General features: G+C 42.7%; 1 protein-coding gene across 5 annotated transcripts in view; it reads left to right on the forward strand.

The window, feature by feature from the left end:
• Nucleotides 1-26,332, forward strand: part of SEC23B (Sec23 homolog B, coat complex II component) — a 47,346-nt gene extending 21,014 nt beyond the window's left edge. For 4 of the 5 annotated variants that reach the window (XM_025398656.1, XM_025398654.1, XM_025398658.1 and 1 more), the window contains exons 12-20: nt 1,480-1,569; nt 7,116-7,222; nt 7,831-7,984; nt 11,066-11,143; nt 13,730-13,891; nt 16,107-16,193; nt 19,598-19,753; nt 20,128-20,193; nt 25,854-26,332. In XM_025398656.1, coding sequence (XP_025254441.1) covers nt 1,480-1,569; nt 7,116-7,222; nt 7,831-7,984; nt 11,066-11,143; nt 13,730-13,891; nt 16,107-16,193; nt 19,598-19,753; nt 20,128-20,193; nt 25,854-25,943 — 990 coding nt within the window. In that variant the 3' untranslated portion in view covers nt 25,944-26,332. The remainder of the gene's footprint in view (nt 1-1,479; nt 1,570-7,115; nt 7,223-7,830; nt 7,985-11,065; nt 11,144-13,729; nt 13,892-16,106; nt 16,194-19,597; nt 19,754-20,127; nt 20,194-25,853) is intronic. The other variant, XM_025398657.1, reaches the window with a different exon arrangement.
• The last annotated feature ends 1,592 nt before the right edge of the window (nt 26,333-27,924 follow it).

Here is a 27,924-nt window from a genome sequence, read left to right on the forward strand (position 1 = left end):
AAATGATATTTTGGAGCTCTGGAGGAGCCGTCATCTGTCTGGTGCTTAGAATGGGGTTAGCAAGGCAAGAAGAGGAGGCATGAATGCTCCTTTGACTTCTTGGCCTTTTTCCTGAGCACAGCTCTTTACCTTCCAGCAGATAATAAACACTTGCTTCCTTTAGAAAAGGCCACTACAAGGAAGGTGAACGCCCGTGAATCCATCTAGCTCATTATCTAGCTTAGGAAGTACTGACAGAACAGAGCGCACCCTCTCCGCTCTCCACCTTAGAGCTGCTGTGTGATTTCACTTTAAGAGTCTTTCTTTTTTTTTTTTTTTTTTTGAGACAGAGTCTGGCTCTGTCGCCCGGGCTGGAGTGCAGTGGCCGGATCTCAGCTCACTGCAAGCTCCGCCTCCCGGGTTTACGCCATTCTCCTGCCTCAGCCTCCCGAGTAGCTGGGACTACAGGCGCCCGCCGCCTCGCCCGGCTAGTTTTTTGTATTTTTTAGTAGAGACGGGGTTTCACCGTGTTCGCCAGGATGGTCTCGATCTCCTGACCTCGTGATCCGCCCGTCTCGGCCTCCCAAAGTGCTGGGATTACAGGCTTGAGCCACCGCGCCCGGCCGTCAAGAGTCTTTCTTAAGAGTCTGACTTGATAATTTGTGGATTTCAGTGTTATGTGTCATGCGGAGACACCCCCCCAACACACACACACACACACACACACACACAGAGACACACACACACACAGAGTGTATGTGTAAACCCGGAATGATGGGTCACACCTGTAATCCCAACGCTTTGGGAGGCTGAGGCAGGAGGATTGCTTGAACCCAGGAGGTCGAGGCTACAGTGAGCTGTGATTGTATTATGGCACTCCAGTCTGGGCAACAGAGGGAGAGACCATCTCAAAATAAATAAATATAAACAACATATATGTGTAGTATACGTGATATAATAAAAATTAGAATGTCAATATAAAAAGCTTAATTTTATTTTATTTTATTTTTTTTTTTTTTTTTGAGACGGAGTCTCACTGTGTCGCCCAGGCTGGAGTGCAGTGGCCGGATCTCAGCTCATTGCAAGCTCTGCCTCCCGGGTTTTTACGCCATTCTCCTGCCTCAGCCTCCCGAGTAGCTGGGACTACAGGCGCCCACCACCTCGCCCGGCTAGTTTTTTGTATTTTTTAGTAGAGACGGGGTTTCACCGTGTTAGCCAGGATGGTCTCGAACTCCTGACCTCGTGATCCACCCGTCTCGGCCTCCCAAAGTGCTGGGATTACAGGCAAAGCTTAATTTTAAAGTATAAATGTAAATATTAAGCCTTCATCGGGTCTGCAGTTGTTCTCTTTTCAGTAGAAGATTTCATTTCAACTTAAATGTTGTCCTAAAAGAAGGTACTCTAAGTAGCCTGCCCTACTCAGTCAGTACTTTTCATTAGCGATTAACCATAGGGATGGTTTTCTGGTTTTGTTTTTTAAATTCCTCTTCCTACCCCTAGGAACTTGGTGTTGGTGGCACGAGTCAGTGGAAAATCTGTGGCCTAGATCCTACATCTACACTTGGCATCTATTTTGAAGTTGTCAATCAGGTGAGTTGGATTTCTTCACATGTCTTCATGTCTTAGTGTCCTGTTCTGTGATTTATCTCAAACCAGTGGTCTCTGGTTACTTTCTTCACAAACCGATATTCCTTGGGTATTGTATTAGGCCTGATGATAGTCTGGCATGACCTCCTCTTATTTATTCCTTCAAGGGTTTAGTCGGAGTCAGGCAGCAAATTACTTTTGTCCCTTGATTGTTGAACTGATAAGGTCATTAGAAGTGTAATGGATTTTACTAGTCATCATCATGTCGGTGAATTTTTGAGTGCATCGATTCTTTCTCTAATATTTTATTATGAAAAATGCCAAACATACAGAAAAATTGAAAGAATTCTGCAGTGAACACGTAGTACCTAGGTGCACCCATCAACTTGATTCTGTAATTAACATTTTGCTGTACTGGCATACCTTGGAAATATTGTGGGTTCAATTCCAGACTACTACAATAAAGTGAATATTGCAATAAAGCAAGTCACGTGAATATTTTGGTTTCCTACTGCATATAAAAGTAATGTTTACACTATAGTGTGTTAAGTGTTAAATAGTGTTATGTCTTTGAAAACATTGTTCATTCTTTTTTTCTTTTTTTTTTTTTTGAGTCTCGCTCTGTCGCCCAGGCTGGAGTGCAGTGGCGCATCTCAGCTCACTGCAAGCTCCGCCTGCCGGGTTCACGCCATTCTCCTGCCTCAGCCTCCCAAGTAGCTGGGACTACAGGTGCCCGCCACCGCGCCTGGCTAATCGTTTTTGTATTTTTAGTAGAGACGGGGTTTCACCATGTTAGCCAGGATGGTCTCGATCTCCTGACCTCGTGATCCGCCCACCTTGGCCTCCCAAAGTGCTGGGATTACAGGCGTGAGCCATCACGTCCGGCCTGTTCATTCTTTAATTTAAAAACTACTTTACAGTTGACCGTTGAGTAGTGTTGGGGTGCCAACACCACACAGTTAAAAATTCACATACAACCGTAACTCCCCCAAAACTTAACTACTGGTAGTCCACTGTTGACTGGAAACCTGACCGATAACCATTGATTAACACATATTTTGTAAGTCATATATGTTATATCCTATATTCTTACTATAAAGTAAGCTAGAGAAAAGAGTATGTTTTTCAGAAAATCATAAGGGAGGGAAAGTATATTTACTGTTTGTTAAGTGGAAATGGACGTCGCGAAGTCTTCATACTCTCGTCTTCATGTTCAGTAGGCTGAGGAGGAGGAGGAAGAGGAGGGCTTGGTCTTGTAGTCTCAGGTGGCAAGAGGCAGAAGAAAATCCACATGCAAGTGGACCCGTACAGTTCAAACCTGTGTTGCTCAAGGGTCAACTGTATTGCTAAAAAAATGCTAATGATCATCTGATCCTTCAGCAAGTCATAATCTTTTGCTGGTGGAAGGTCTTACATTGATGTTGTTGGCTGCTGACTGATCAGGTTGGTAGTTCTGTAGGGTGAGTGACTGTGGCAGTTTCTTTTCTTCTTCTTCTTTTTTTTTTTTTTTTTTTTTAAATTAAGACGAAGTCTCGTTCTATCACCCAGGCTGGAGTGCAGTGGTGTGATCCCGGCTCACTGCAACTTCCACCTCCCAGGTTCAAGCCATTCCCCCACCCCAGCCTCCCGAGTAGCTACAATTACAAGTGTCTGCCACCATGCCTGGCTAGTTTTTGTATTTTTAGTAAAGACAGGTTTTTGCCACATTGGCCAGGCTGGTCTTGAACTCCTGATATCAAGTGATCCACCTGCCTCAGCCTCCCAAAGTGTTGGAATTACAGGTGTGAGCCACTGCACCCGGCCTGGGAATTTCTTCAAATAAGGCAACAATGAAATTTTTGGTCGACTCTTCCTTCCAGGAAAGATTTCTTTGTAGCATGCAGTGTTGTTTGATAGCTTTTTACCCACAGTAGAACTTCTTTCAAAAATGTAATCAATGCTCTTAAACCTTGCTGCTGCTTTATCAGCTAAGTGTATGTAATATTGTAAGTCTTTTCTTGTCATTTCAACAATGTCACAGCATCTTCGTGAGGAGTAGATTGCATCTCAACAAACCACTTTCTTTGCTTATCCATAAGAAACAACTCTGAATCCATTAAAGTTTTATCATGAAATTGTAGCAATTCAGGCCCATCTTCAGGATCCACTTCTTTATCTTTTTAATAAAAAAAATAGGCCAGGCACAGTGGCTCACGCCTGTAATCCCAGCACTTTGGGAGGCTGAGGCGGGCGGATCATGAAGTCGGGAATTCGAGACCAGCCTAAACAACAATGGTGAAACCCCGTCTCTACTAAAAATATGAGAAAAATTAGCTGGGCATGGTGGCGCGCGCCTGTAATCCCAGCTACTCAGGAGGCTGAGACAGGAGAATCGCTGAAATCGAGAGGTGGAGGTTGCAGTGAGCCGAGATTGCGCCACTGCACTCCAGCCTGGGAGACAGAGGGAGATTCTGTCTAAAAAAAAAAGGCTGGGTGCAGTGGCTCATGCCTGTAATCTCAACACTTTGAGAGGCGAAGGCGGGCAGATCACGAGGTCAGAAGATCGAGACCATCCTGGCTAACACAGTGAAACCCCATCTCTACTAAAAATACAAAGCAAAATTAGCCAGGCATGGTGGCGGGTGCCTGTAGCCCCAGCCACTTGGGAGGCTGAGCCAGGAGAATGGTGTGAACCCAGGAGGCATAGCTTGCTGTGAGCCAAGATTGCGCCACTGTACTCCAGCCTGGGCAACAGAGTGAGACTCTGTCTCAAAAAAAAAAAAAAAATAGAGATGGGGTCTCTCTGTTGCCCAGACTGGTCTCAAACTCCTGGGCTCAAGTGATCCTCCCACCTCAGTCTCTCAAAGTGCTGGGATTACAGGTGTGAGCCACCACACCTGGCCAGGATCCACTTTTTTTTTTTTTTTTTTTTTTTGGAGATGGAGTCTTGCTGTGTTGCTCAGACTGGAGTGCGGTGGTGCCATCTCAGCTCACTGCAACCTCTGCCTCCCAGGGTCAAGCAATTCTGCTGCCTCAGCCTCCCGAGTAGCTGGGATTACAGGTGCCTGCCACCATACCCACCTAATTTTTGTGTTTTTATTAGAGACGGGGTTTCACAATGTTGTCCCAGCTGGTCTCGAACTCCTGGCCTCGGGTGATCCACCTGCCTCGGCCTCGAAGGTGCTGGGATTACAGGCATAAGCCACCGCGCCCAGCTGAGGATCCACTTCTAATTCTAGTTATCTTGCTGCTTCCACCACATCTTCAGTGACTTCCTCCACTGAAGTCTCAAACCCCTCAAAATTGTCTATGAGAATTGGAGTAAAATTCCAAACTCCTGTGAAAGTTGATATTTTGACCTCTTCCCATGAATGATGAGTGTTTCAATGACATCTAGAATGGTGAATCCTTTTCAGAAGATTCTTTATTTTCTTTGCCCGGATCCATCCTAGGAATCACTATGTATGGCAGCTATAGTCTTATAAAATGTGTTTCTTAAGTAATAAGACTTGAAAGTTGAAATTTCTCCTTGATTCATGGGAGGCAGGATGGGTGTTGTGTTAGCAGGCATGAAAACGTTGATCTCCTTTATATCTCCCTCAGAGCTCTTGAGTGACAGGTGCATTGTCAATGAGCAGTAATATTTTGAAAGGAGTCTTTTTTTTCTGAGCAGCAGATCTCAACAGTGGGCTTTAAATATTTAGTAAGCCATGCTGTCATCCAGGCTTTGTTGTTCCTTTTGTAGAGCACAGGAAGTATAGATTGAGCACAATTCTTAAGAGTCCTAGGATACTTGGAATGGTAAATGAGCATTGGGTTCAACTTAAAGTCACCAGCTGGCTGGGGGCGGTGACTCACACCTGTAATCCCAACACTTTGGGAGGCCAGGTGGATGGATTGCTTGAGCTCAGGAGTTCAAGACCAGTCTGGGCAATGTGGTGAGGCCTCACCTCTACCAGAAATACAAAAAATAGCCAGATGTGGTGGTGTAAGCCTGTCGTCCCAACTACTTGGGAGGCTGAGGTGGGAGAATCTCTTAAGCCTGGGAGGCCAAGGTTGCTGTGAGCTGAGATCATGCCACTCCACTCCAGCCTGGGTGACAGAGCAAGACCCTGTCTTAGAAAAACAAAGTAAAGTCACCAGTTGCATTAATTCCTAACGAGAGAGTCAACCTGCCCTTTGAAGCTTTAAAGCCAGGCATTGACTTCTCTCTAGCTGTGAAAATCCTAGATGACATCTTCTTCCAACAGAAGAGTTATTTCCTTTACATTGAAAATCTGTTGTTTCGTGTAGCCACCTTCATCAGTGATCTTAGCTAATCTGAATAACTTGCAGCAGTTTCTACATCAGCACATGCTGCTTCACCTTGTGCCATTATGCTATGAAGATGGCTTCTTTCCCTAAACCTCAGGAACCAACCTCTGCCAGCTTCCAGCTTTTCTCCTTCAGCTTCCTTACTTACCTCTCTCTGCCTTCATAAATTGAAGAGAGTTAGGACCTTGCTCTGGATTAAGCCCTGGCTTAAGGGAATGTTGTGTCTGGTTTGATTTTCTATTCAGACTTGTAAAACGTTCTCCCCATCAGCAATGAGGCTGTTTCACTTTCTTATCATTCACATATTCACTTTTAATTTCCAGCTTTTTCTTTGCATTCACAGCTTGGCAGTTTGGGGCAAGAGGCCTAGCTTTCAGCTATCTTAGCTTTCAACGTACCTTCCCTACTAAGATTAATGATTTTTAGCTTTTGATTTAAAGTGAGAGACGTGTGACTCTTCCTTTCACTTGAACACTCAGAGGGCATTGTAGGGTTATTAGTGGGCCACATTTCAATATTGTTGAATCTCAGGAAATAGGGGAGGCCCAAGGAGGAGGAGAGAGATGAGGGAAAGGTCAGTCAGTGGAGCAACCAGAATACACACGACATTTATCAGTTAAGTTTGCCATCTTATATGGGTGCAGTTTGTAGCACCCCAAAACAATTAAAATGGTAACATCAAAGATCACTGATCATAGATCAGCACAGCAGACATATAATAATAATGAAAAAGTTTGAAATATTGTGAGAATTACTGAACTGCGACACAGAGACATGAAGTGTGCACATGTTGGAAAACCGGCGCTGATAGACTTGCTTGATGCATGATTGCCACAAATCTCCAACTTGTTAAAAAATCTACAAATAAGTGAGGGATGCCTGTGTTTGTTTAATGATTAACAGTCCATCACAGACTGGACAATTCATCAGCAATAACTCGTCCAGTGTGTGATCCATCAATCCATCTTCGTTTTGATGCATTTCAAAACAAGCCGCATTCATCCATGTATTTCATGCCTAAACCCTTCAGCAGGTGTATCATTAACTTAAGTTCAGTATTGAATGTAGTTCTTCATCTTTTTTGGAGATAAAGGTTATATGCAGTGAAATGTGCAAATCCTAAGTGTGCCCTTCAAAATGTGTCAAGAACCTTCCCATCATTGCTGTGTCAGTCATTTTAGAAGAGTACAGTGGGCTCTGTCACTGTGTTTGAGTCGTGCCCATAACAGACAAAGTTATGGCCTCTCACCCTGCAGCACAACGCCCCGATCCCCCAAGGAGGCAGAGGAGCGATCCAATTCGTCACGCATTATCAGCACTCCAGCACCCAGAGACGCATCCGCGTGACCACCATCGCCCGAAAGTAAGCAGCCCCGGTTTCCTTTCTGTTGAGGAACTGACTTGACATTTTTCCCTTGAAGAGATACTTTAACATTTGTTAGTCTGTCTGTTTGATTCCATTGAATGGTTCTCACCAGACCTCATTGGCTTATTTGATCAGAAGGGGAGGCATTTTTGGCTAACCCAATTGGGTCTATGAATACTTGCCTAGAAGCATCATCTTTTTGTAGGAAATATAGATTAAAACTTATTATTTATTACCATTTGGAGACAGTCTCGCTCTGTTGCCTAAGCTGGGGTACAGTGGCACAATCACAGCTCACTGCAGCCTCAACCTCCCATACTCAAGTGATCCTCCCACTTCAGTCTCCCAAGTAGCTGGGACCCTAGGCACCTGCCACCAAAACTGGCTAATTTTTTTACTTTTTATAGCAAGATGGGAATCTCACAATGTTGCCCAGGCTGGTCTTGAACTTCTAGGCTCAAGCAATCCTGCCACCTCGCCCTCCCAAAGTGTTGGGATTTCAGGAATGAGCCACTGCACCTACCCTGTGTTTCTTTATCTGAATGGATGTCTGGCTTTCTGTTCTCTCCTAAACATAAGCATGGCACTAACTCTGGAATTGTCAGTTGGGCAGATGTACAGAGTCAGCTCAGGCACATAGAAGCAGCATTTGACCAGGAGGCTGCAGCAGTCTTGATGGCACGGCTGGGGGTGTTCCGAGCGGAGTCAGAGGAGGGACCTGATGTGCTCCGGTGGCTGGACCGACAACTCATCCGACTGGTAAATTGGGGACAGTGGTTTTTGCTTTACTTTCGAGAGAAGAAAATTGTCACTTAATTATTATTATATAGTGAATCAGCAAGAATTTATCAGTTGCCTACCTTATGCCACCCACTGGACATTCTGGTAAAGACGTGTTAAATGTGCATTTTCCCCTCGGAGATTTACATTATAGTTGGGGAAGAAACAACACACATGGAGCATTTGGAGAGTGATACAAATCTGTGTGGGTTGAGTTGACTTAGTTGAGTCATTTTGCGAATGCTCTGGTCTTGTATTTTTCTTCTAAATCTGGAAAGTAGTTTTAGAAATAGGAATCCAGGTCTGGTGAGTTTAGGGACATCTCCCTAAACTAAAATATATCAGTCTGGGTTTAATAAGATGAGAGAAGTAACACTGTAATTTAAACAGGGGAAGTCTTTTATAAAGAATACTAAGGGAGTAGAAGAGAGACTGGCTAGAAGGAAGTATAGAGAATTGGGCAGCCACTACTTCTGGGGCTGAGGTAGAGCACCCAAGGAAGTGCTCCCTCTCCCCAGGGCTGTTCCAGACCTAGTTGGGACGGCATGGCCATGGCTTGGTGAGTCTTTTGCAGAGAGGTTGCCATGGTGCTGTGCCAGGGGAACTTGCTAGAAATTCACTCTCTGGAATTTGAAGAAAATCCACCCTCCAGGGTGCCAGGGAAAGCTGTGTACCGGAAAATGTCTCATTGGAGGCATGCAGGGATGCTGCTTTAGCTGCTGGCTGCCATGTTCTTCAGGAACTCAGCGCTGGGGAAGCCACGGTGCAGCAGGACCTGGCACCCAGGAAGCTGCTGAGTGAGCACTCAGGCGCCCGAAGCTGACACCTCCAGCGCACTCTACTGACAAAGCTTGATATCATGCCAGCTGGCAAACGAGAGGTAGTGAAAGGGCCCGTGTCCATTGCACAGCAGGCAAAGGGGGTAAGTGTGGAGCCAGCACAAGGCAATAAATCAATAATTGGCACAGGATAATCTTACCTTCCTGGAGAGTCACAGCATGTGTTTGTGATCAAAGGCACCATGGAAAGGCCCAGTAAGGAAACTGTTTCATTTTGTTCAGCCCTCTATTTGCCCTTGCTATCTCATGGATCCATTTTTCAGGAAGTGTCAACATTTCAAACATAATTTGAAAAGTGCTGCTTTAAGATTTCAAAGGGCAGAGGGCCCAGGTGGTTAACAAAGACTTCCTGTGGAAATGAGCCTTGAGTCAGGTTTTTTATTAAAGAATAGCTTCACTGGAGAGGAGAAGGCAAGGCCTGCTGAGTGGGGAGCTAGCAGGAATGAGCCCGCGGGAGCTAGCTGGGTCTTTTAGCTTATGCTGAGGACTTTGGAGAAACCAGTGTCACATGAGGCCAGGTTGTGCAGTGGGGAACAGAGTCAGGGAAGGTACACTTGATTAGGGAGCTCCTTACCTTTAGGGAGCAAGGGAGACTTGGGTGTGATTGTTAAGCAGGGGTGTGACGTCGGCATGATGCTTGTGTTTACGTTTAATATCACCATGTGAGGCACATTTGCAAGGAGAAAAGGCTATTGTTGTGAATGGAAGATTTTTCAGGCTCAATGGTGCTGAGACCAGTGTAGTAGCAGTAGAGATGGAGGAAGCTGAAGGTTTGAAATCAGGATGTAAACTGAAAGAATTGATAAAACTTGATGAAATGATTCTTTGTAAAGTCAAAAACCAAAAAGTCAGCATTGAGTGACATTTCACACGTGGGTAACTGCATGAGTGGTGGTGAGGTAGAAGATGGGAAAGGAGTGCAATTTTAGGGTGAGAGAAGGTCAATTTCTTTTTTTAACGTAATAGTTTATTTTTGATAATTGAATGTGAACTTGCAAAAGTATGTCTCACGAAAACTCCCATATTTGGGTGGGTGTCCTGACTGGGGCTCAGGCTAGAGGTCAGCACTGGACACTGGAGGGTGGATTTGGGTGACACCCATCTGGCTCTAGTGTTCATTTGTACCCATAACAGTGAGGATAGGAGGAGGGGGCCAAGAACTAACCCCGAAGAAGTTCACAGTTAGGGGGAGGAGGAAAACAAAACCATTGAAGAAGGCAGAAAAGGGTTGGTTGGAGAGATTATGAGAAGTAGGAAAGTGATGTATTAGCAGCTGAAGGAGAAAGTTTCAAGACGTTTGGGCAGTCACCAGGCTCACGCTGCTAGGAAATTCAAGAAGATGAGAACTGCGGAAGGACACCAGATTTTGTGGGAAGAAAGTTATTGTTAGAAATGGGGTTTCTTTAAATGGTGAATAACCCAATTCTTTAGTGACCAGAAATGTGTGAGCAGAAATAAAGGCAGGAAGAGAAAACATTGTGGTTCAGAAATCTGCCATTGGAAGAAATAAATTTGAGTTTTAGTGTGAGAGAACATCAAAGCGTAACTGTAATTGTTAGTTTTCATGATGTTAGAGGGTTTTCATGTGGAACAGGTGCCTGGAAGAGCTCACCTAGCTTCTCTGGTCAGGGCGGTCCTCAGGCCAGCACTGCCTGGGAGCTGATTAGAGATGCAGAATCTTCAATTCCTCCCAAGAGCCTGCATTTTTTAAAAAAATTTATTCTTCTTCTTATTATTATTATTTTTGAGAAGGAGGCTCGCTCTGTTGCCCAGGCTGTAGTGCAGTGGTGCAGTCTCGGCTCACTGCAAGCTCCGCCTTCCAGGTTCACGCCATTCTCCTGCCTCAGCTTCCCGAGTAGCTGGGACTACAGGCGCCCGCCACCATGCCCGGCTAATTTTTTTTGTATTTTCAGTAGAGATGGGGTGTCACCGTGTTAGCCAGGATGGTCTCGATCTCCTGACCTCGTGATCCGCCCGCCTCAGCCTCCCAAAGTGCTGGGATTACAGGTGTGAGCCACCACGCCTGGCCAGAGCCTGCATTTTAACAAGTCCCCCCTGGTCATTTGCCTGCTTGAGAAATGCTAGTCTAGGACTTACAGTAAGTGGCAGAGTTCAGACTGGATGTAGCTTAGTCCAAGAATATTTCCAGGTAATGCTAACTTAGATTTTTCTCTCTCTCTTTGTGTGTATTTGTTTGTTTTTTGGTATTTTCTTTCCATAGTGTCAAAAGTTTGGACAGTATAACAAAGAAGACCCCACTTCCTTTAGGTTATCAGATTCCTTTTCTCTGTATCCTCAGGTAAGTAATATATGTTTCTAAAATAACTACAGAACAGTAAATTTTGATAGAAATTAACTTTATTCTCAGGGTAAAGTGAAGGCTTTTTAATGTCTTGAGACTCAGTCTATAGGTGACAGAGATTGTTCAACCCAAGTTGAATGTGTGTCGAGGCAAGACAGCACCCTAAGCCCTATAGAAGATAAAGATGACATGCAGAGGGGAGGAAACTCATGCATACATTTTCATGAACTTGCAAAATAGGATCATTGATATAAGGCCATAAAAAATATCTCTGATGTGTAGAAGTTCTGGGGAAACAGTCAGCTACCTCAGCGACAAACCAAGAAAATGAGCACACATGGAGATGAATGTAACAAAACAAAACCACAGTTAGTGCAACAAGTATTTAATAATATGTCTGTGGTTATTATGTGCATCACAACCAGGAGTGAGCAATAAGCAGCTCCTGAAAGTAACTGCACTCAGCATGAACAAAGCCTTTGGAAGCCATTGGACAAGAGAGAGGAGCGGGAAAAGTAGATGAATTTCCATCTCCATTGTGATTTAGCAAATAGAGTGTAACTCATGGGTGTCTATAAGGATTGCAGGAGCTGAGGCCAATTGAGTATTAAATATTTAGCACAATGCCAGTCACCTGTTTAGCACTAAATGTGACCTAGCTCCATAGCAGGTGCCTGGGACTCTGAGGTGCCCATGTGTGAGAGGTTAAAGTTGTGTTGTGGGAAGAGCCCTGGACCGGCCAGAGTCAGGGTGAGGTTCCAGTGCTGGCCCCGCTGGGCTGACCTTAGAGGAAGTTCCAGAGTCCTGTAGAGTTTGGTTTCCCACCTCTAGCAGTGGGGAGTTGCTCTGGTGAAGTGATTTGCAGGGTTGTTTTTTTTTTAAGTCATAGAATCCTTTCTTTGAGAGGAGCTGCCCTGAAAAGCCAGCACATAAAGCAGATAGAGTTGGCGCTTCTCTGGTTGTGCCCATGTACCACCCCCATAGTGGGTCCCACCAGAGCCCTCATCCCTGGGCCCCTGAGGACTTGATGAAAACTCTAAGAGCACAGCTTGAAAACCAGATGAAATGCTTTCTCAGATTCCTTCTGTCAAGGCATTCTAGGAGAGAGGCCAAGAGCCCAGTCTCTAGAGCCAGGCGGCCTGGTGTACAGTCCAGCTGTGACACTCAGTGGTGGGGTGAGTGTCTTGGACAAGTTGCTCGCCCCTCTGTGCCTTAGTTTCCTCACCTGTAAACTAGGGATGGTAAGAGAACTTACCTCATGGGCTTATTGGAAGGATTAAGTAGTTCTTGTCAAGTGCTTTGTGCCTTGCATGTAGGATGTATTGAATGTCAGCCTTGATTATTATTTAGGAACCTATGATTCAATATTTGGAGTCTCAGGAAGCTTTGTACTTCACAAGGCAGCTCATTTTCATGTTCTGGCAACTCTTTAACGTGAGCTGAAAGTCTGTCCTCACCCCTTCTTCTCATCCTCGAGGGTGAGAACCTATGGCTGCAGTGTCATCCCTTGTCCCTTTCTCCCCTGCACCCGTACTTCACCATCCCAGCTTGTGTCCTAAGCCGTCACCTGCTGTTCCTGTGCCTGGAATCCCCTTCCCCCTGGCGCTGTGGCCTCCTCAGCCACGTCTCTCAGAGTGCACCGTCAGTCCCCAGAGCTCTAGGAAGTCTCCTCCTGGCCCTCCACCCCCACCTCCCCAGTGCTATCCTATACGCTGGCTCATAACTCGTAGCCCCAAGTGTGCCTTTCTCACTGGGTCTGACTTCTCTGAGAGCAGATATTCTGTCTCCACTGCCTGGCACAGTGACTCTGGAAATGTTTCTTTGGCGTTTCTTTTAACTGTGGAAGCTCTGACATACCCAGAGGCCCTTTTTTAAAAAAAATATATATATATATTTTTTTTAATTTTTAATTTTTTTTTTGAGACGGAGTTTTGCTCTTGTTGCCCAGGCTGGAGTGCAATGGCGCGATCTTGGCTCACCACAGCCTCCGCCTCCTGGGTTCAAGCGATTCTCCTGCCTCAGCCTCCTGAGTAGCTGGGACTACAGGTGCCCGCCACCATGCCCGGCTAATTTTGTATTTTTAGTAAAGATGGGATTTCTCCATGTTGGTCAGGCTGGTCTCGAACTCCTGACCTCAGGTAATCTGCCTGCCTTGGCCTCCCAAAGTGCTGGGATTGCAGGCATGAGCCACCACGCCCAGCCAGAGGCCCTTTTTAAAAATAAATAAATAAGTAAATAAATAAAATAATTTAATTTTTAATTGTGGTAAAACACACAACAAAATTTACCATCTTAACCATTTTTAAGCATACAGTTGAGTAGTGTTAGGTGTATTCACATTATTGAGCAACTGATGTCTAGAGTTTTTCACTTTGCAGAGCTGAAACTCTGTGCTCATTAAGCAACAACTCCCAGTTTTCCTCTTTCCCCAGCCCCTGGTACCACCTTATGCTTTCTGTTCTGTGAACCCAGAGAGCCCTTTTCTGGGTTCTCCTATTTCAGACCCCTGAGGTAGATCTACTCTGTGGGTGTCTAAGAAGGTTACAACTATATGCATTTCTCTTTCATTCTTTGTGAATGCAGTTCATGTTCCATCTGAGAAGATCTCCATTTCTTCAAGTGTTTAACAATAGTCCTGATGAGTCGTCATATTACAGACATCATTTTGCCCGGCAGGACCTGACCCAGTCTCTCATCATGATCCAGCCCATTCTCTACTCTTACTCCTTTCATGGGCCACCAGAGGTAAGGCTCTACCTGAGTGCTTTCCTGAGGATTGGAATACCTAACTTGTATATTCTTTTTTAAGCAAATTTACTTAGAGAGCAGAACTGTAAAAAAATAAAACTTTGAGTTTTTATAGTAATTTAAATTATTAAATTTAATTTAATTTAAATTTCTATTAAAAAATACCTTTAGGAAAATGTCAAAGACATATAAAGCTATTATTTGTGGAAGGCAGGAATAAATGTAAAAAACTTTAAGAAATAACATGGTTGCTTTCTTTTTCCTTGTGCTTGTATACTTACATCCAGCAATTCCATGTCTTGTAACTGAAAGAAAGACTCCTAGATACAGAATAGACTTTGTGCAAAAAAAAAAAAAATAGTAAAGGAACCACTATAATAGTGAATCAAATAACAATCCGAATGTTTAATATAGGAAAATAAATAAGTAACCTTAGAAATGCAGTTGACCCTCAGTATTCATGGAGGATTAGTTCCAGGACCTCCCTCAGATACCAGAATTCTTAAATACTCAAGTTACTAATATAAAATTGTGTAATATTTGCATGTAACCTAGGCACATCCTCCTATATACTTTAAGTCATTTCTAGATTAGTTATAATACCTATTATGTAAGTGCTATGTAAATAATTGTCATACTGTATGGTTTAGGGAATAATGACAAGAAAGTCCGTACATGTGCAGTACAGATGCATATTTTTTTCATATATTTTCAATCCAAGGTTGGTTGAATTTTCAGATGTGGAACCCACCGATATGGAGGGCCAACAGTATTCACAAAATGTATGTAACATAATAAAATAGAAAGTCCTTATGTAAAAATGTTACATGAAAAAAAGTCAAAATAGAAACTTTTCTAAATATTCCCTGCAAAAATAAAGAACTATATGGAAAAAAACCAAAATATCAATATTTGTTATTCTTGGGTACACATTTTAAAATTTTCTTTATTGAGTACAACTTACTTTCATTATTGAAATAATTACTAAAATAGCAGGTGGATCACCTGACATCAGGAGTTTGAGACCAGCCTGGTCAGCATGGTGAAACCCCGTCTCTACTAAAAATACAAAAATTAGCTGGGCATGGCACCAGTAATCCCAGCTACTCAGGAGGCTGAGGCTGGAGAATCGCCTGAACCCGGGAGGCAGAGGCTGCAATGAGCTGAGATTGCACTACTGCATTCCAGCCTGGGAACAGAGCAAGACTCCCTCTCAAAAAAAAAAGTTACTGATATAAAAATTATATAGTTATTTATATAATATATAAAATATTACTTATAAATAAATAATAGACATGTATTTTTTTTTGAGATGGGGTCTCACTCTGTCACCCAGGCTGGAGTACAGTGGTGTGATCTTGGCTCACGGCAACCTCCACCTCCGAGGTTCAGGTGATTGTCCCCCTTCAGCCTCCTGAATAGCTAGGACCACAGGCACATGCCACCACTGCCCAGCTAATTTCTTGTGTTTTTGGTAGAGACAGGGTTTTGCCATGTTGCCCAGGCTGGTCTTGAACTCCTGGGCTCAAGTGATCTGCCTGCCTTGGCCTCCCAAAGTGCTAGGTTTACAGGCGTGAACCACCACGCCCAGCCATAATATATATTTTGTAGTAAACTTCAAAATTTGTGTTAAATGCTATTTTTCATATAGGCATCTTTATTCTGTCTCATCTACAGAGAGTGTCTCTAATTGCTAAAATACATACAAAACTGAGAATATTCAGAATTATTTTTCGTTCTAAGATCAAAAGATATTACTAAGCCTGGTCAACATAGTGTCAGACCCTGTCTTTACAAAAAATAAAAAATTAGTTGGGCATGGTGGCATGCCTCAGCGACTCTAGAGGTTGAGGTGGGAGGGTCACTTGAGCCCAGGAGGTCGAAGCTGCAGTGAGCCAGGGTCACATCACTTGACTCCAGCCTGGGCAACAGAGCAACACCCCGACTCTTAATTTAAAAAAAAAAGGTATTAATTTCCCTTCTCAGTTGATGAGGAATTATTTGGAGTCTCTTTTTCCTACAAAGTCGAGAATGAGTCAGGAGCAGAAAGTGGAAGTGTGTCAGGAAGAAAACGGGGGAGCCACTGTGCTGGGCACCATTTGTAAATAGCCTTTGCTATGGATACCAGGCATGGGGTCAGGGTTGGGTGGAAGTGGTGGCTGTGTGGGGAGCAGGGAAAACCAATGCCATCTTTCTCTCTCTTTTTCTTCAGCCAGTACTCTTGGATAGCAGCAGCATTCTAGCTGACAGAATTTTGCTGATGGATACTTTCTTTCAAATTGTCATTTATCTTGGTGAGGTAAGATGATACTATTTTTTGTTTTTAAATTGGGGAAAAGGCATACACATTTATTTAATTGTGCACACAAGGAGAATTATTGTCCTTAACTGGTTTTTGTTTTCTTCTTATTCATTAATTTAGGTTTTTAATGACATTTGTAACAACAGTTTGGGCTTAGAAAGCGCAGTGGCTTTTATTCTAGTGAATAGAACCTTTTCTTATGTCTCTGGAGTATTTGTATGTTTATTAATTTTAATAATATTTGCTGTAAATATGGGCCGGGCACAGTGGCTCATGCCTGTGATCCCAGCACTTTGGGAAGCTAAGGTGGACAGATCACCTGAGGTCAGGAGTTCAAAACCAGCCTGACCACAGGCAAAACCCCATCTCTACTAAAAATACAAAAGTTAGCCAGGTGTGGTGGCACACACCTGTAGTCCCAGCTACTTGGGGGGCTGAGGTGGGAGAATTACTTAAACCCGGGAGGTGAAGGTTGTAGTGAGCTGAGATCACGCCACTGCACTCCAGCCTGGTCAACAGAGTGAAACTCCATCTCAAAAAATAATAAATAATAATATATGCCATAAAAAAATCTCAGGTGGTTCTTTTTTTATTTTTATTTATTTATTTTTTTTGAGACAGAGTCTTGCTTTGTTGCCCAGGCTGGAGTGCAGTGGCACGGATCTCGGCTCACTGCAAGCTCCACCTCCCGGGTTCACACCATTCTCCTGCCTCAGCCTCCCGAGTAACTGGGACCACAGGCGCCCGCCACCACGCCCAGCTAATTTTTTTTGTATTTTTAGTAGAGACGGGGTTTCACCGTTTTAGCCAGGATGGTCTCAATCTCCTGACCTCGTGATCCACCCGCCTCAGCCTCCCAAAGTGCTGGGATCACAGGCGTGAGCCACTGCGCCTGGCCGGTTCTTTTAAATCACTGTAAATCATTACCTTCAAAGTTAGGCAAAACTAGTTTATTCTCCTCAGTAAATATTTTATACATACTACTGTTCTTTCAGAGTTAGCGTTTAGAGCTAAAGTTGTGCTTTGATGAAATAACATGGCCCAGGGAACTTCACACTATGTCTGTGGATCCCTAGGATGGCTGTGGATAGCTTTCAGTCCATTTCTTTCTCAGAAAGAAATTCTGAGACTCTGTGGGGTTTCTCAGTGGGGCTCATGCCCTGAGAAAGGGAATAGCTTCTCTGAATTATTTGCATCTTTATGGAAAAATCCTTTAATGGAGATGATGGTGATATTTATATTCAGTGATGCTTTTTCTTCTATTGTATGTTCTCTACCTTCATAATATTGGCTATTGATTTGGTTTCCTAGTGGCCAACCATTAGAAATGATTTCTGATATCGTGAAAAGATATAAATTGTGTTTTGGGATTCCTTTAGTAACTTAGGAAGTATTCGTTTTCTAATACTCCTCAGTATTTTATAACTGTAAACTTTTTTCAGCATATTAACACCCAGTCTGCTAGCCACTTGCACACAAGTGCTAGGCTGTCAGTAATAGTCCTAGACTGAGAGCCGGATGACCAGCTGCTCTTCCCACTGGGTCCTTTGGTATCGGTACAGTAGGCCCTCCGTATCCACAGGTTCCACCTCTGCAGATTCAGCCAATGGCAGGTTAAAAATAATTTTGAAATAATGATAAAAAATAATACAAATAAAATGTATAGCACAGGCCAGGTGTGGTAGCTCATGCCTGTAATTCCAGCACTTTGGGTGGCCAAGGCAGACGGATCATCTGAGGTCAGGAGTTCAAGACTAGCCTGGCCAACATAGCAAAACCCTGTCTCTACTAAAAATACAAAAATACAAGCGTGGTGTCAGACGCCTGTAATCCCAGCTGCTTGGGAGGCTAAGGCAGGAGAATCGCTTGAACTCGGGGAGTGAAGGTTTCAGTGAGCCGAGATTGCACTACTGCACTCCAGCCTGGACGACAGAGTGAGACTCTGTCTCAAAAAAAAAAAAAAAGAAAAAGAAAAGAAACACACAAGAACTATTTATATATTCTTTACATTGTAATAGGTATTATAAGTAATCTAAAGATGATTTAAAGTATATGGGAAGATGTACATTGGTTATATGCAAATACTATGCCATTTTGTATGAGGGACTTGAGGATCTATGGACTTTGGTATTGGGAGGAGTAGTCCTGGAACCAATCTCGTGGATACCGAGGGCCGACTGTACTGACGATGAAACATTCTTTGCCCTAAGCTCACCCCTTATCGACATTTCCTCTGTAACCCCTGATGCTGTTCATTTACTTGTTTATTGAGCACCTTCTTGTGCAAGTGAGGGGTTCTAAGGATAAAGACAGTGACACTGCTGTCACCTTCCCAAAGCCCCGAGTGTGCTGAATGCAAGTGTTCTTAGGAACTCCTGGCCCCTGGTGAGCTTGTGGGCATTTCCCATAGGCCAACTGTCAATCACAGCATTTAGACCTGGAAAATGGTAACTGCCACTCTGAGAGGAAGCGAGCAGGCTACAGAAGGAGGCATCTGATGAGAATCCTCTGCCTGGAGCCATGTTAATGGCTCTGTTAAGACACATTGCACACTTGCTGTAGCCTCTTTCTCCATTTTTCCTGTCCATTGTCTTCTTGTTCCCCTAAATAACATGCAAAAGCACTTCACTTTATTTATAAAGGTATATGAATCAGTTAATGAATGTTTCTTGATTTCCTGTGATATAAGATATTTTCTAGAGCAGTTGTTGATGAATATAAAAGAAGGAAGGGTGATAAAATGTGTAGCTTAGTCAGGGAGACAGATCGTCTGCTTTCTACAGTTTAGCATATGGCTTCTCTTCACTGCCTGATCAACACTCATACTTTGATTCTTACAGCTCTTGTCTCCTTTGCCAAGGGTACCCCAATTCAGGGCCCAGGGGGAGCAGGGGATAGGGATGAGTCAGTTGCACCCAAGTCTGTATGACTACTGCTTACTGGAGGAGGAGTGTAATATGTGTGCCATTAGGCAAGGAGATGGGGGAGTGGAGTCTGTGTGGGCAGCCAGCAAAGCCCTTTCCTTACCAGATATGTGGAGAAGAGAGGCTAGACTGAGTGATAACAGCGGAAGTGGAAAAGGAGGGAGGCCGCCTCTCCTTGGGATGAGTAATCCCCAGGCTTTGTTAACTAGTTGATATAGAAGAGAGGAGGCATGAGTGATGCCTGACATTCCTGGGGTAATGTGCAGGCAGGGGTGTCCTGGATGCACCCATTTTTCTTACTCCTGCTTCTCCTCCTGCCGGTAGCTCTGCTTTGCTCTCCCTCTGAAGCTTGTCATTTTTGACACTAGACTTTTTCACTGGAAACAAGCTCTGGGTGGCAATGGTAGAATGTCAGTGTCAGTGAAGGCTGTTGTTACAGTTTCCACAATAGTTTTTGGTTGGTTTGTTTCTGTGTAGACCATAGCCCAATGGCGTAAAGCTGGCTACCAGGACATGCCCGAGTACGAAAACTTCAAGCATCTTCTGCAGGCACCACTGGATGATGCTCAAGAAATTCTGCAAGCACGCTTCCCGATGCCACGTTACATTAACACGGAGCATGGAGGCAGTCAGGTGAGCAAGCTGAGTTCTAGCTCCAGTGGTTTGTTCGTTTTATGATAGATTGTTATTGCTATACATCCAAACAGGATGGTTAATATTTTATGCGATGACATAAGTTGACACACAGGTAATCTTCCAAATATGACTTATTTTTAAATGAGTGGTCAGAATACACTTATGTAAAGGGATTGCCGAGATAAAATACACATTTTATGTTTTAGGATCCTTAAATGGAGAGCCAGTGGGCTTAAGCTAAAGAAATCAATTACTGTGCAGTAAAACAATTCTAATTTAACCAAAGAAATGTTGTAAAAAATTATCTTTTTTCTGTTACATTAATATTAATGTCACTTTTTAATCTTTAAACCTTTTTGTTGTTGTTAAAGGCTCGATTCCTTTTGTCCAAAGTGAACCCATCTCAGACACACAATAACCTCTATGCTTGGGGCCAGGTAAGAAATTTTCAGGTATTTGGGGAGGATGCCAAGCTAGTTTTTTTTTTAAATTTGTTTTAAAATTCTACAAATTGGATCTCTTTTGGCCTGGAGACAGAATAACTGCATAACTTGGGTATTTTGCTGGGGAGTAGCAGGCAGCGAATCCACTTGAATAACATGACTGGGCCGGAGCTTGAGGGGGCTCCCTGGGTGGGTCCCCTTCCACAATATACAGCATAACATACCAGGTTCAGGCCAGGGGACAGAGCACTGTACTGTGGCCTCCATGGGGGTCGTCTCCTTCGTCACACAGCAGCGTGGCCCCTAGTCCTCTCTCTGCTGAGAACACAGGGCAACTTGTCACCATCGATTTTGCCGCCTCCTCACTTTCCAGCCTAATTCCTTTCCTTTTCTCCCACCCCCCCGCCCCCCACCAATTACTACTTTATCTAACTGTTCCCAGCATTTGTGTCTCTCTCAGATGAGTCTTTCCTTTCATTCTGTTTTCTTATAACACTTTTAAAATTAAACTTTTTTGAGATAATTGTAAATTTACATATAGTTATAAGAAATAATACAGAGGGATCACCTGTATCTTTTACCCATTTTCCCTTAGTGTTAACATCTTGCAAAAACTATAATACAGTATCACAACCAGGATACTGAGATTGATAAGGTCAAGATGTGCGGCATTTCCATCACCACATTTATTATGCACTTTATTTCTATGAGTGTTACATTGTAACATATAATGAAATAATTGTACAACTCATCATAATGTAGAATCAGTGGGAGCCCTGAGCTTGTTTTCCTGCAGCTAGATGGTCCCAGCTGGGGGTGACAAGAGACAGTGACAGATCATCAGGCATTAGATTCTCATAAGGAGCACACAACCTAGATCCCTCACATGCGTTGTTCACAATAGGGTTTGCACTCGTATTAGAATCTAGTACTGCTACTGATCTGATGGGAGGTGGAGTTTGTATATATGGCTGAATTCTATTGGTTAATATTTTTTCGAGAATTTTTGCATCTATATTTATGAGGAATATTGGTCTGTAGTTTTCATTTTTTTCTCCTGTTTTTGTTTGGTTTGGTATCAGGATAATGCTAGCTTCATAAAATAAATTGGGAAGTCTTTCCTTCTCTCCAATTTCTGGGGAAGATTGTGTAGAATTGGGGATTCTTCAGACATTTGGTTGATTTTTCTATGAAGCCATCTGGGCCTAGAGATTTCTTTTTTGAGAGTTTTTAGATTACTAATTCAACTTCCTTAATAGTTATAGGGCTTTTCAAATTATTGATTTCATATTGGATGAGTTATGGCAGTTGTGTTTTTTGAGGAATTGTTCCATTTTGTTTACACTGTCAAACTTACGTGTATAAAGTTGCTTGTAGGATTCCCTGACTATCCTTTAGATGTCCGTAGAGTCTGCAGTGATACCCGTTTTATACCTGATATTGATAAATTTATGTCATCTCTGTTTTTTCTTTTCTTTGTCAGTCTTGCTAGAGTTTGGTAATTTTATTGATCTTCTCAAAGAATCAGCTCTTCATTTCATTGACTTTATTATCTTTTTATTTTCAATTTCATTGGTTGCTGCTCTAGTCATTATTATTTACTCTCTCCTGTTTGCAATAGGTTTTTAAAAACTCTTCCGGCTGGGTGTGGTGGCTCACACCTGTAATCCCAGCACTTTGGGAGGCGAAGGTAGGCAGATCACGAGGTCAGGAGTTCGAGACTAGCCTAGCCAACACAGTGAAACCCCGTCTCTACTGAAAATACAAAAATTAGCTGGCATGCTGGCACGTGCCTGTAGTCCCAGCTACTCGGGTGGCTGAGGCAGGAGAATTGCCTGAACCCAGGAGGTGGAGGTTGCAGTAAGCCGAGATTGCGCCAGTGCACTCCAGCCTGGGCGACAGAGCAAGACTCTATCTTGAAAAACAAAATTCAAAAAAGAAGTGAATTTATTATAGACAGTGTATAGTTGGGTCATGGTTTTTAATGCAATCTGCTGAGCTCTCTTACTTGGTATATTTAGACCATTTATATATAAAATGTAATTAATGATATGTTAGGGCTTAAGTGTGCCATTTTATTTTTTGTTTTCTGCTTTTCTTTTTTCATTTCGTTTTGTATACTTTTTTCCTGCCTTCGTTGTGTGTACTTTTTTCCTGTCTTCCCATGAGTTATTTGAACATGTTTTAGGATTCCCTTCTGACTTGTTTGTAATGTTTTTGAGTGTATCTCCTAATTTAGCTTTTTTAAGTAGTTGCTCCTAAGTGCCCTAGGTTTTTTTTTATTTTAATTAAAATGAGGTCTTGCTATGTTGCTTAGGCTGGTCCTAAACTCCTGAGGTCAAGCGATCCTCCCACCTCAGCCTCCCAAAGTGCTGGGATTATAGGCATGAGCCACCACACCTGGTCAGACCCTAGGTATTACATCATATATGCGTTAACTTATCACAGTCTACTGGTATTTTTTTATCAGTTCAAGTGAAGTCTAGAGACCTTACCTCCCTCTTCCATCACTTTCTTCTCCCCCGTCAGTAATATAATTATGTTAAATATTTCCTCTGCATACATTTAGTATCACATCAGACAATGTTATAATTTTTATTTCAAGCATCAAACGTAATTGATAAGTCTTAAAAAGGAAAACCTATTATATTTCTCTATATGGTTGCTTTTATTGTTTTCTTTATTTTTAAAGATCTTTTAGCCATTCTTTTTTTCTTTTTTCTTTTTTTTTTGTTTGTTTTTTTGAGACAGAGTTTTGTACTTGTTGCCCAGGTTGGAGTGTAATGACGGGATCTCAGCTCACCGCAACCTCCACCTCTGGGTTCAAGCAATTCTCCTGCCTCAGCCTCCCGAGTAGCTGGGATTACAGGCATGCACCACCACGCCTGGCTAATTTTGTATTTTTAGTAGAGACAGGGTTTCTCCTTGTTGGTCAGGCTGGTCTTGAACTCCTGACCTCAGGTGATCCGCCTGCCTCAGCCTCCCAAAGTGCTGGGATTACAGGCGTGAGCCACCACGCCCAGCCTACTTTTAGCCATTCTTTTTAGCATAGATCTGCTGGTGATAAATTTTTAGTTTTCTTTTATTTGAGAATGTCTTGATAATCCCTTTCATTTCTGAAGAATATTTTCTCTGCGTATAGGATTCTGACTAACAGCTCTTTTCTTTAAGCAGTTGAAAAATATTGTGCCGCTTCCTCTGGCCTTTATGGTTTCTTATGAAAAGTTCACCGTCAGTCTCAGTGTTTTCCCCTGTAGAGAAGGTGTCATTTTCCTCTGGCTGCTTCCAGTAGTCTTTTTCTGTTGTTAGTTTTCAGGGTGGATGGGCAGGGGCAGAGAAGAAAGTGTAATTATGACATGTCTTGGCATGGATTTCTGTGGGTTTATCCTATTTTGGTTTACTCAGCTTTTTACTTCTGTAGGTTTGTATCTCTTGCCAAATAGGAAAGTTTTCGGTCATTATTTCTTTGAATGCCTTGTCACCTGCTCTCTTTTCTTTCTTTTTTGACATCCAGTGACATGAATGTTAGATTTGTTGCAGTACCCCAGGTACTACATTTCCATGTATTTTCTTTCTTTTGTTCATTTGGGTAACTTCTATTATTTTGTCTTCCAATTTATTGATTCTTTTTTCTGTTCCCTTTCTGCATTGAACCTATGTGCTGAGCTTTTTGTTTGTCACTGTATTTTTCAGTTACAAACTTTCCTTTTGGTTCTCCATGTCTTCCACTTCTTTCCTGGGACCTTGTTGTTTCTTTGCTGAGGCTTCCTATTTTTTCATTTGTTTCAAGTGTGTTTGTAATTGCTCATGAAGCATTTTTATCATGGCTAGTTTAAAATCTTTGTCAGGTGATTTTAACATTGTTGTCAACTTGGTGTTAACACCTGTCAATTGTCTTTTTAAATTCATTTGGAGGTCTTGGTAATCACTTTGTATAAGTGATTTTTTTAATTGAAACTTGGACACTTGAGTGTTTGTATGAGACCCTGGATCTTATTTAAACCTGCTACTTTTCACTGATTTTTTCTTACACTGCTCTGACAGGGAAGGTGGTGGTGGGGGTGTGGGGGGTGCTGGTGGGCTCCATTACTGCCAGGTGGAGGTGAAGTCCAGGTTTTCCACTGGCCTCTGTTGACACCTGGGGGCGCCTAGTGATATCTTGTTACTGCTTAGTGGGAATGGGAGTTCCAGCTCCCCCGTAGCCTCCAATGACACCGCTGTGGAGATGGCCTTGTTACACTTGGGTGATGGTGAAAGTCCTGACCCTCCACCAGGCCTCTGATGCCACCCCAGTAGGCAGGGGGAGGCGCATATATTTTTGCCAGGTTGGGGTGGAAGTCCAGGCTCCCCACATGACCTCTACTGACACCACAGGGGTAGGACAATTTCTTATTTGGCCATTGGGGATGAACTTCCTGGTTCCATACTTAGCCTTCTCTGCCACCATCTTGGTGGGAGTGTTGGGGTGCCTTGGTACTGCCTTGTGAGGGTAGAAATTTTGGCTGCCCACCCAGCCTTTGCTGGTTCAGGGGGGTCAGGGCCACAGGTTTTCCTCTCATTTTTGCCTGGAGTACAGGGGTTATTATCTAAGATTGTTCTGTCTTGCTAGGCTGCTTTAGTCCTTTGGCTAGAGAAAGTGGGTGCTTTTTGTTGTTTTTGTTTTGTTTTGTTTTGTTTTGTTTTGAGTCTGCGCTCAGTGACAATTTGCCAGCTTCCTCAGCTCCAAACTCGGAGTGTATGAGGCATAAGAAAGCCCGGAGACTCGCTGCTGTGTTGTTGCTTGCGTCCCGAGGTCTTCAGTGTGTCTTCTGTCTTCTCTCCACCTTTAAACGTCGTCTTAGGCTTGGTTTATATAAGATGCCCAAGGTTTTCAGTTGTACTTAGTGGGAGGAATAGAGAAAAGTATATCTTCTACTCCTTCTTCCTCGAAATCCTCTGAAAACATTTTGATCATGCTTACACTTTTCTAATTAGAACAGTACGGTTTCATTTTAGAAAATGAATATGTTTTAAAAAATAAGAAAATTTAAATTACCTAGAATCATTTTCTAAAGAGTTAACTATTTCCAGCTTTTTTCTACATAATATAAAGTGTATTATTGTGTGTGTGTGTGTGTGTATATATATTTTTAAATGTCTTTACAAAATTGGAATCTTACTACAAATTGAGGTTTCTATTCAATTTTTTCCCATAACATTAATAAAATTATAAGCTTTTTCTGATATTTGAAGTATCCATCTGTTCAGTGGAGATACCGGTTCACTTGTTCATGGGTACACCATTATCCAGCTTCTGTGGTAAGCAGAGCATTTAAGAGGAAGGGCAGGCATGTGGGCTCCGTGAGCTCACATTGGTGGGGAGCTAGACCCTGGGTACTTCATGAGGACTGTGGAGAAGAGGGTAAAGTAGAAGTCCTGATGCTCAAAACTAGCAGGTGGTGGCGGCCTATCTCGGCATACCAGGAAAGGATTTTGTGAGGAAACTGTGCTTTAGTCAAAAGAAGTGGTTAGTGAGGCAGAGGATGGGGTGATGGGAGTACTCATAGCAGAGGGGACAACACCTGTGAATACTCTGAGGGAAGGTGCTTGACAGCTCATGAATTCTAACCAGCTTCTAAGATATCTGCCAACTAATCTTTATCATTACATTTCAGGAAACTGGAGCACCCATCCTAACTGATGATGTTAGCCTGCAGGTGTTCATGGACCATTTGAAGAAGCTGGCTGTCTCCAGTGCCTGCTAAGCTGAGGATGCAACCAGGAAATTGAAGAGAACGGTGTCAGATCGTGTTCAAAATGTCTAGAAAGGCTTAATAACATTCCTGTTACTTTTCTAGCAGATTTTAACAAATAATCAAGGAAATTTTGTATGTAACTCTTTAGATTATAATTTATTTGTATTCCTGTCTTTGTCCTTTTTCTTGCACTATAAAATTATAAGGTCATAAATGTTTTGGTACTTGTAGATGTTTATGTGCTTTTTGTATCCTAACTTTTAGAATCTAAATAAAATCAGAGGTAGTGTATTTTGGCAACTTGTTTAGGTGAGAATCTTAATGATCATAAAGGAAATAAATCTAGATGCAGAAAGTACTGGCTAAAATATTGCTAATACAAATGTGATTTCCTGAGGTGTCTGTGTGAGTGTGTATGTGTTTTAAGTGACTTCCTTAAGAGGTGTTTCCTGAACTTAATCCTCATAATTAAAGTAATACATATGCAGGATCAAAATGAAACAAATACCTTATCCTAAAGAGCTTATAACAAATAAGTTACCTCCACTCTATAAACTCAGACCTACTTTTTGAAGATAACTGCTTTTAACCTCTCCTTACAAGATTTTTGTTGTTGATGTATTTAATTTTAGCCCATATCTCAATTCCCAAAGAATCAAGATATTAAGACCTTTCTCTCTATTCTCCAGCTATACCTTTGGTCATTTTTGTATTTTTATTTTTATATATATTATTTATTTTTATATTATCAAGATAGGTAAAATTTATATTCTGGGTCAGGTACAGTGGCTCACACCTGTAATCCCAATGCTTTAGGAGGCCAACGCAGGAGACTTACTTGAGGCCAAGAGTTTGAGACCAGCCTGGGCAATATAGCAAGACTGTCTCTACAAAAAATTTTAAAAGTTACTGGGCCATGGTGGTGTGTAACTGTAGTCCTAGCTACTTGGGAGGCTAAGGCAGGAGGATCGCTTGAGCCCAGGAGTTCAAGGTTGCAGTGAGCTCTGATTATGCCACTGCACTCCAGCCTGGGTGGGAGAGCAAGACCCTGTTTCAGAAAAAAAAGAAATTATATTCTGGCTTATTATCATATCTTTTGTCACTAAGTTGATTGTGAAAGCTGAAAGCTCCTAAGAAGCATTTACACAGTCATGATGATGTAAATATTGTTCAAGTCCAAGCCAGGTAGGATGCCATTTTTCTCTAGGGTGCTAGTGTCCCAGTCAGTCCCTATGCCACTTGGAGGAAAACATTCCGAAGGACAGAATCAGAGTTACTTTCTTACATTCCATCGCGCCATATGTTGGCTTGCTCCCTATTTGGATTATGATTTCTTAGATTTGCTGTGGTTTTCCTCAGAATTTCTAAACTTTGTTTGCTTTTTGAGAGAAGAAATATTTTGTTCTCTATTTACTAAGAAACTCTAGCTTATTCTACTGAATGAAGTCCATTTTTTTCTTCTTTGGAGGCCACTGATGTCCCCTTTTAACGAGGGCCAATCACTTTGACCTGCTGCACAGCTGTCATCCAGGAATTTCTTCTGTTTGGAATCTTGGGTTAGTTCCACTCTTCCCTTTATTCCATAAGGCATTTTGCATTCTCAAATGACTTTTACTAAAGGGAGTACTTGGGGAGAATTCACTGGATCTCAGCATATCTGCAAATCTATTCTGTCTTCAATACTTTACAGCTTTGCTAGGTAATATGGTTTGGATATTTGTCCCCTCCAAGTCTGTCATTGAAATGTAATCCCCAGGATTGGAGGTGGGGCCTGGTGGGAGGAGTTTGGGTCATACCAGTGGATCCTTCATGAATGGCTTGGTGCCATCCTCACAGAAATGAGAGAGTTCTTGTCCTGAGTTCAAACGAGGTACGATTGTTTAAAAGTGTGTTGGCTGGGCATGGTGGCTCATGCCTGTAATCCTAGCACTTAGGGAGGCCAAGGTGGGCGGATTACCTGAGGTCGGGAGATCGAGACCAGCCTGGCCAA

This window comes from Theropithecus gelada, chromosome 10 (genome assembly GCF_003255815.1).
Source record: "Theropithecus gelada isolate Dixy chromosome 10, Tgel_1.0, whole genome shotgun sequence".
Taxonomy (NCBI): domain Eukaryota; kingdom Metazoa; phylum Chordata; class Mammalia; order Primates; family Cercopithecidae; genus Theropithecus; species Theropithecus gelada.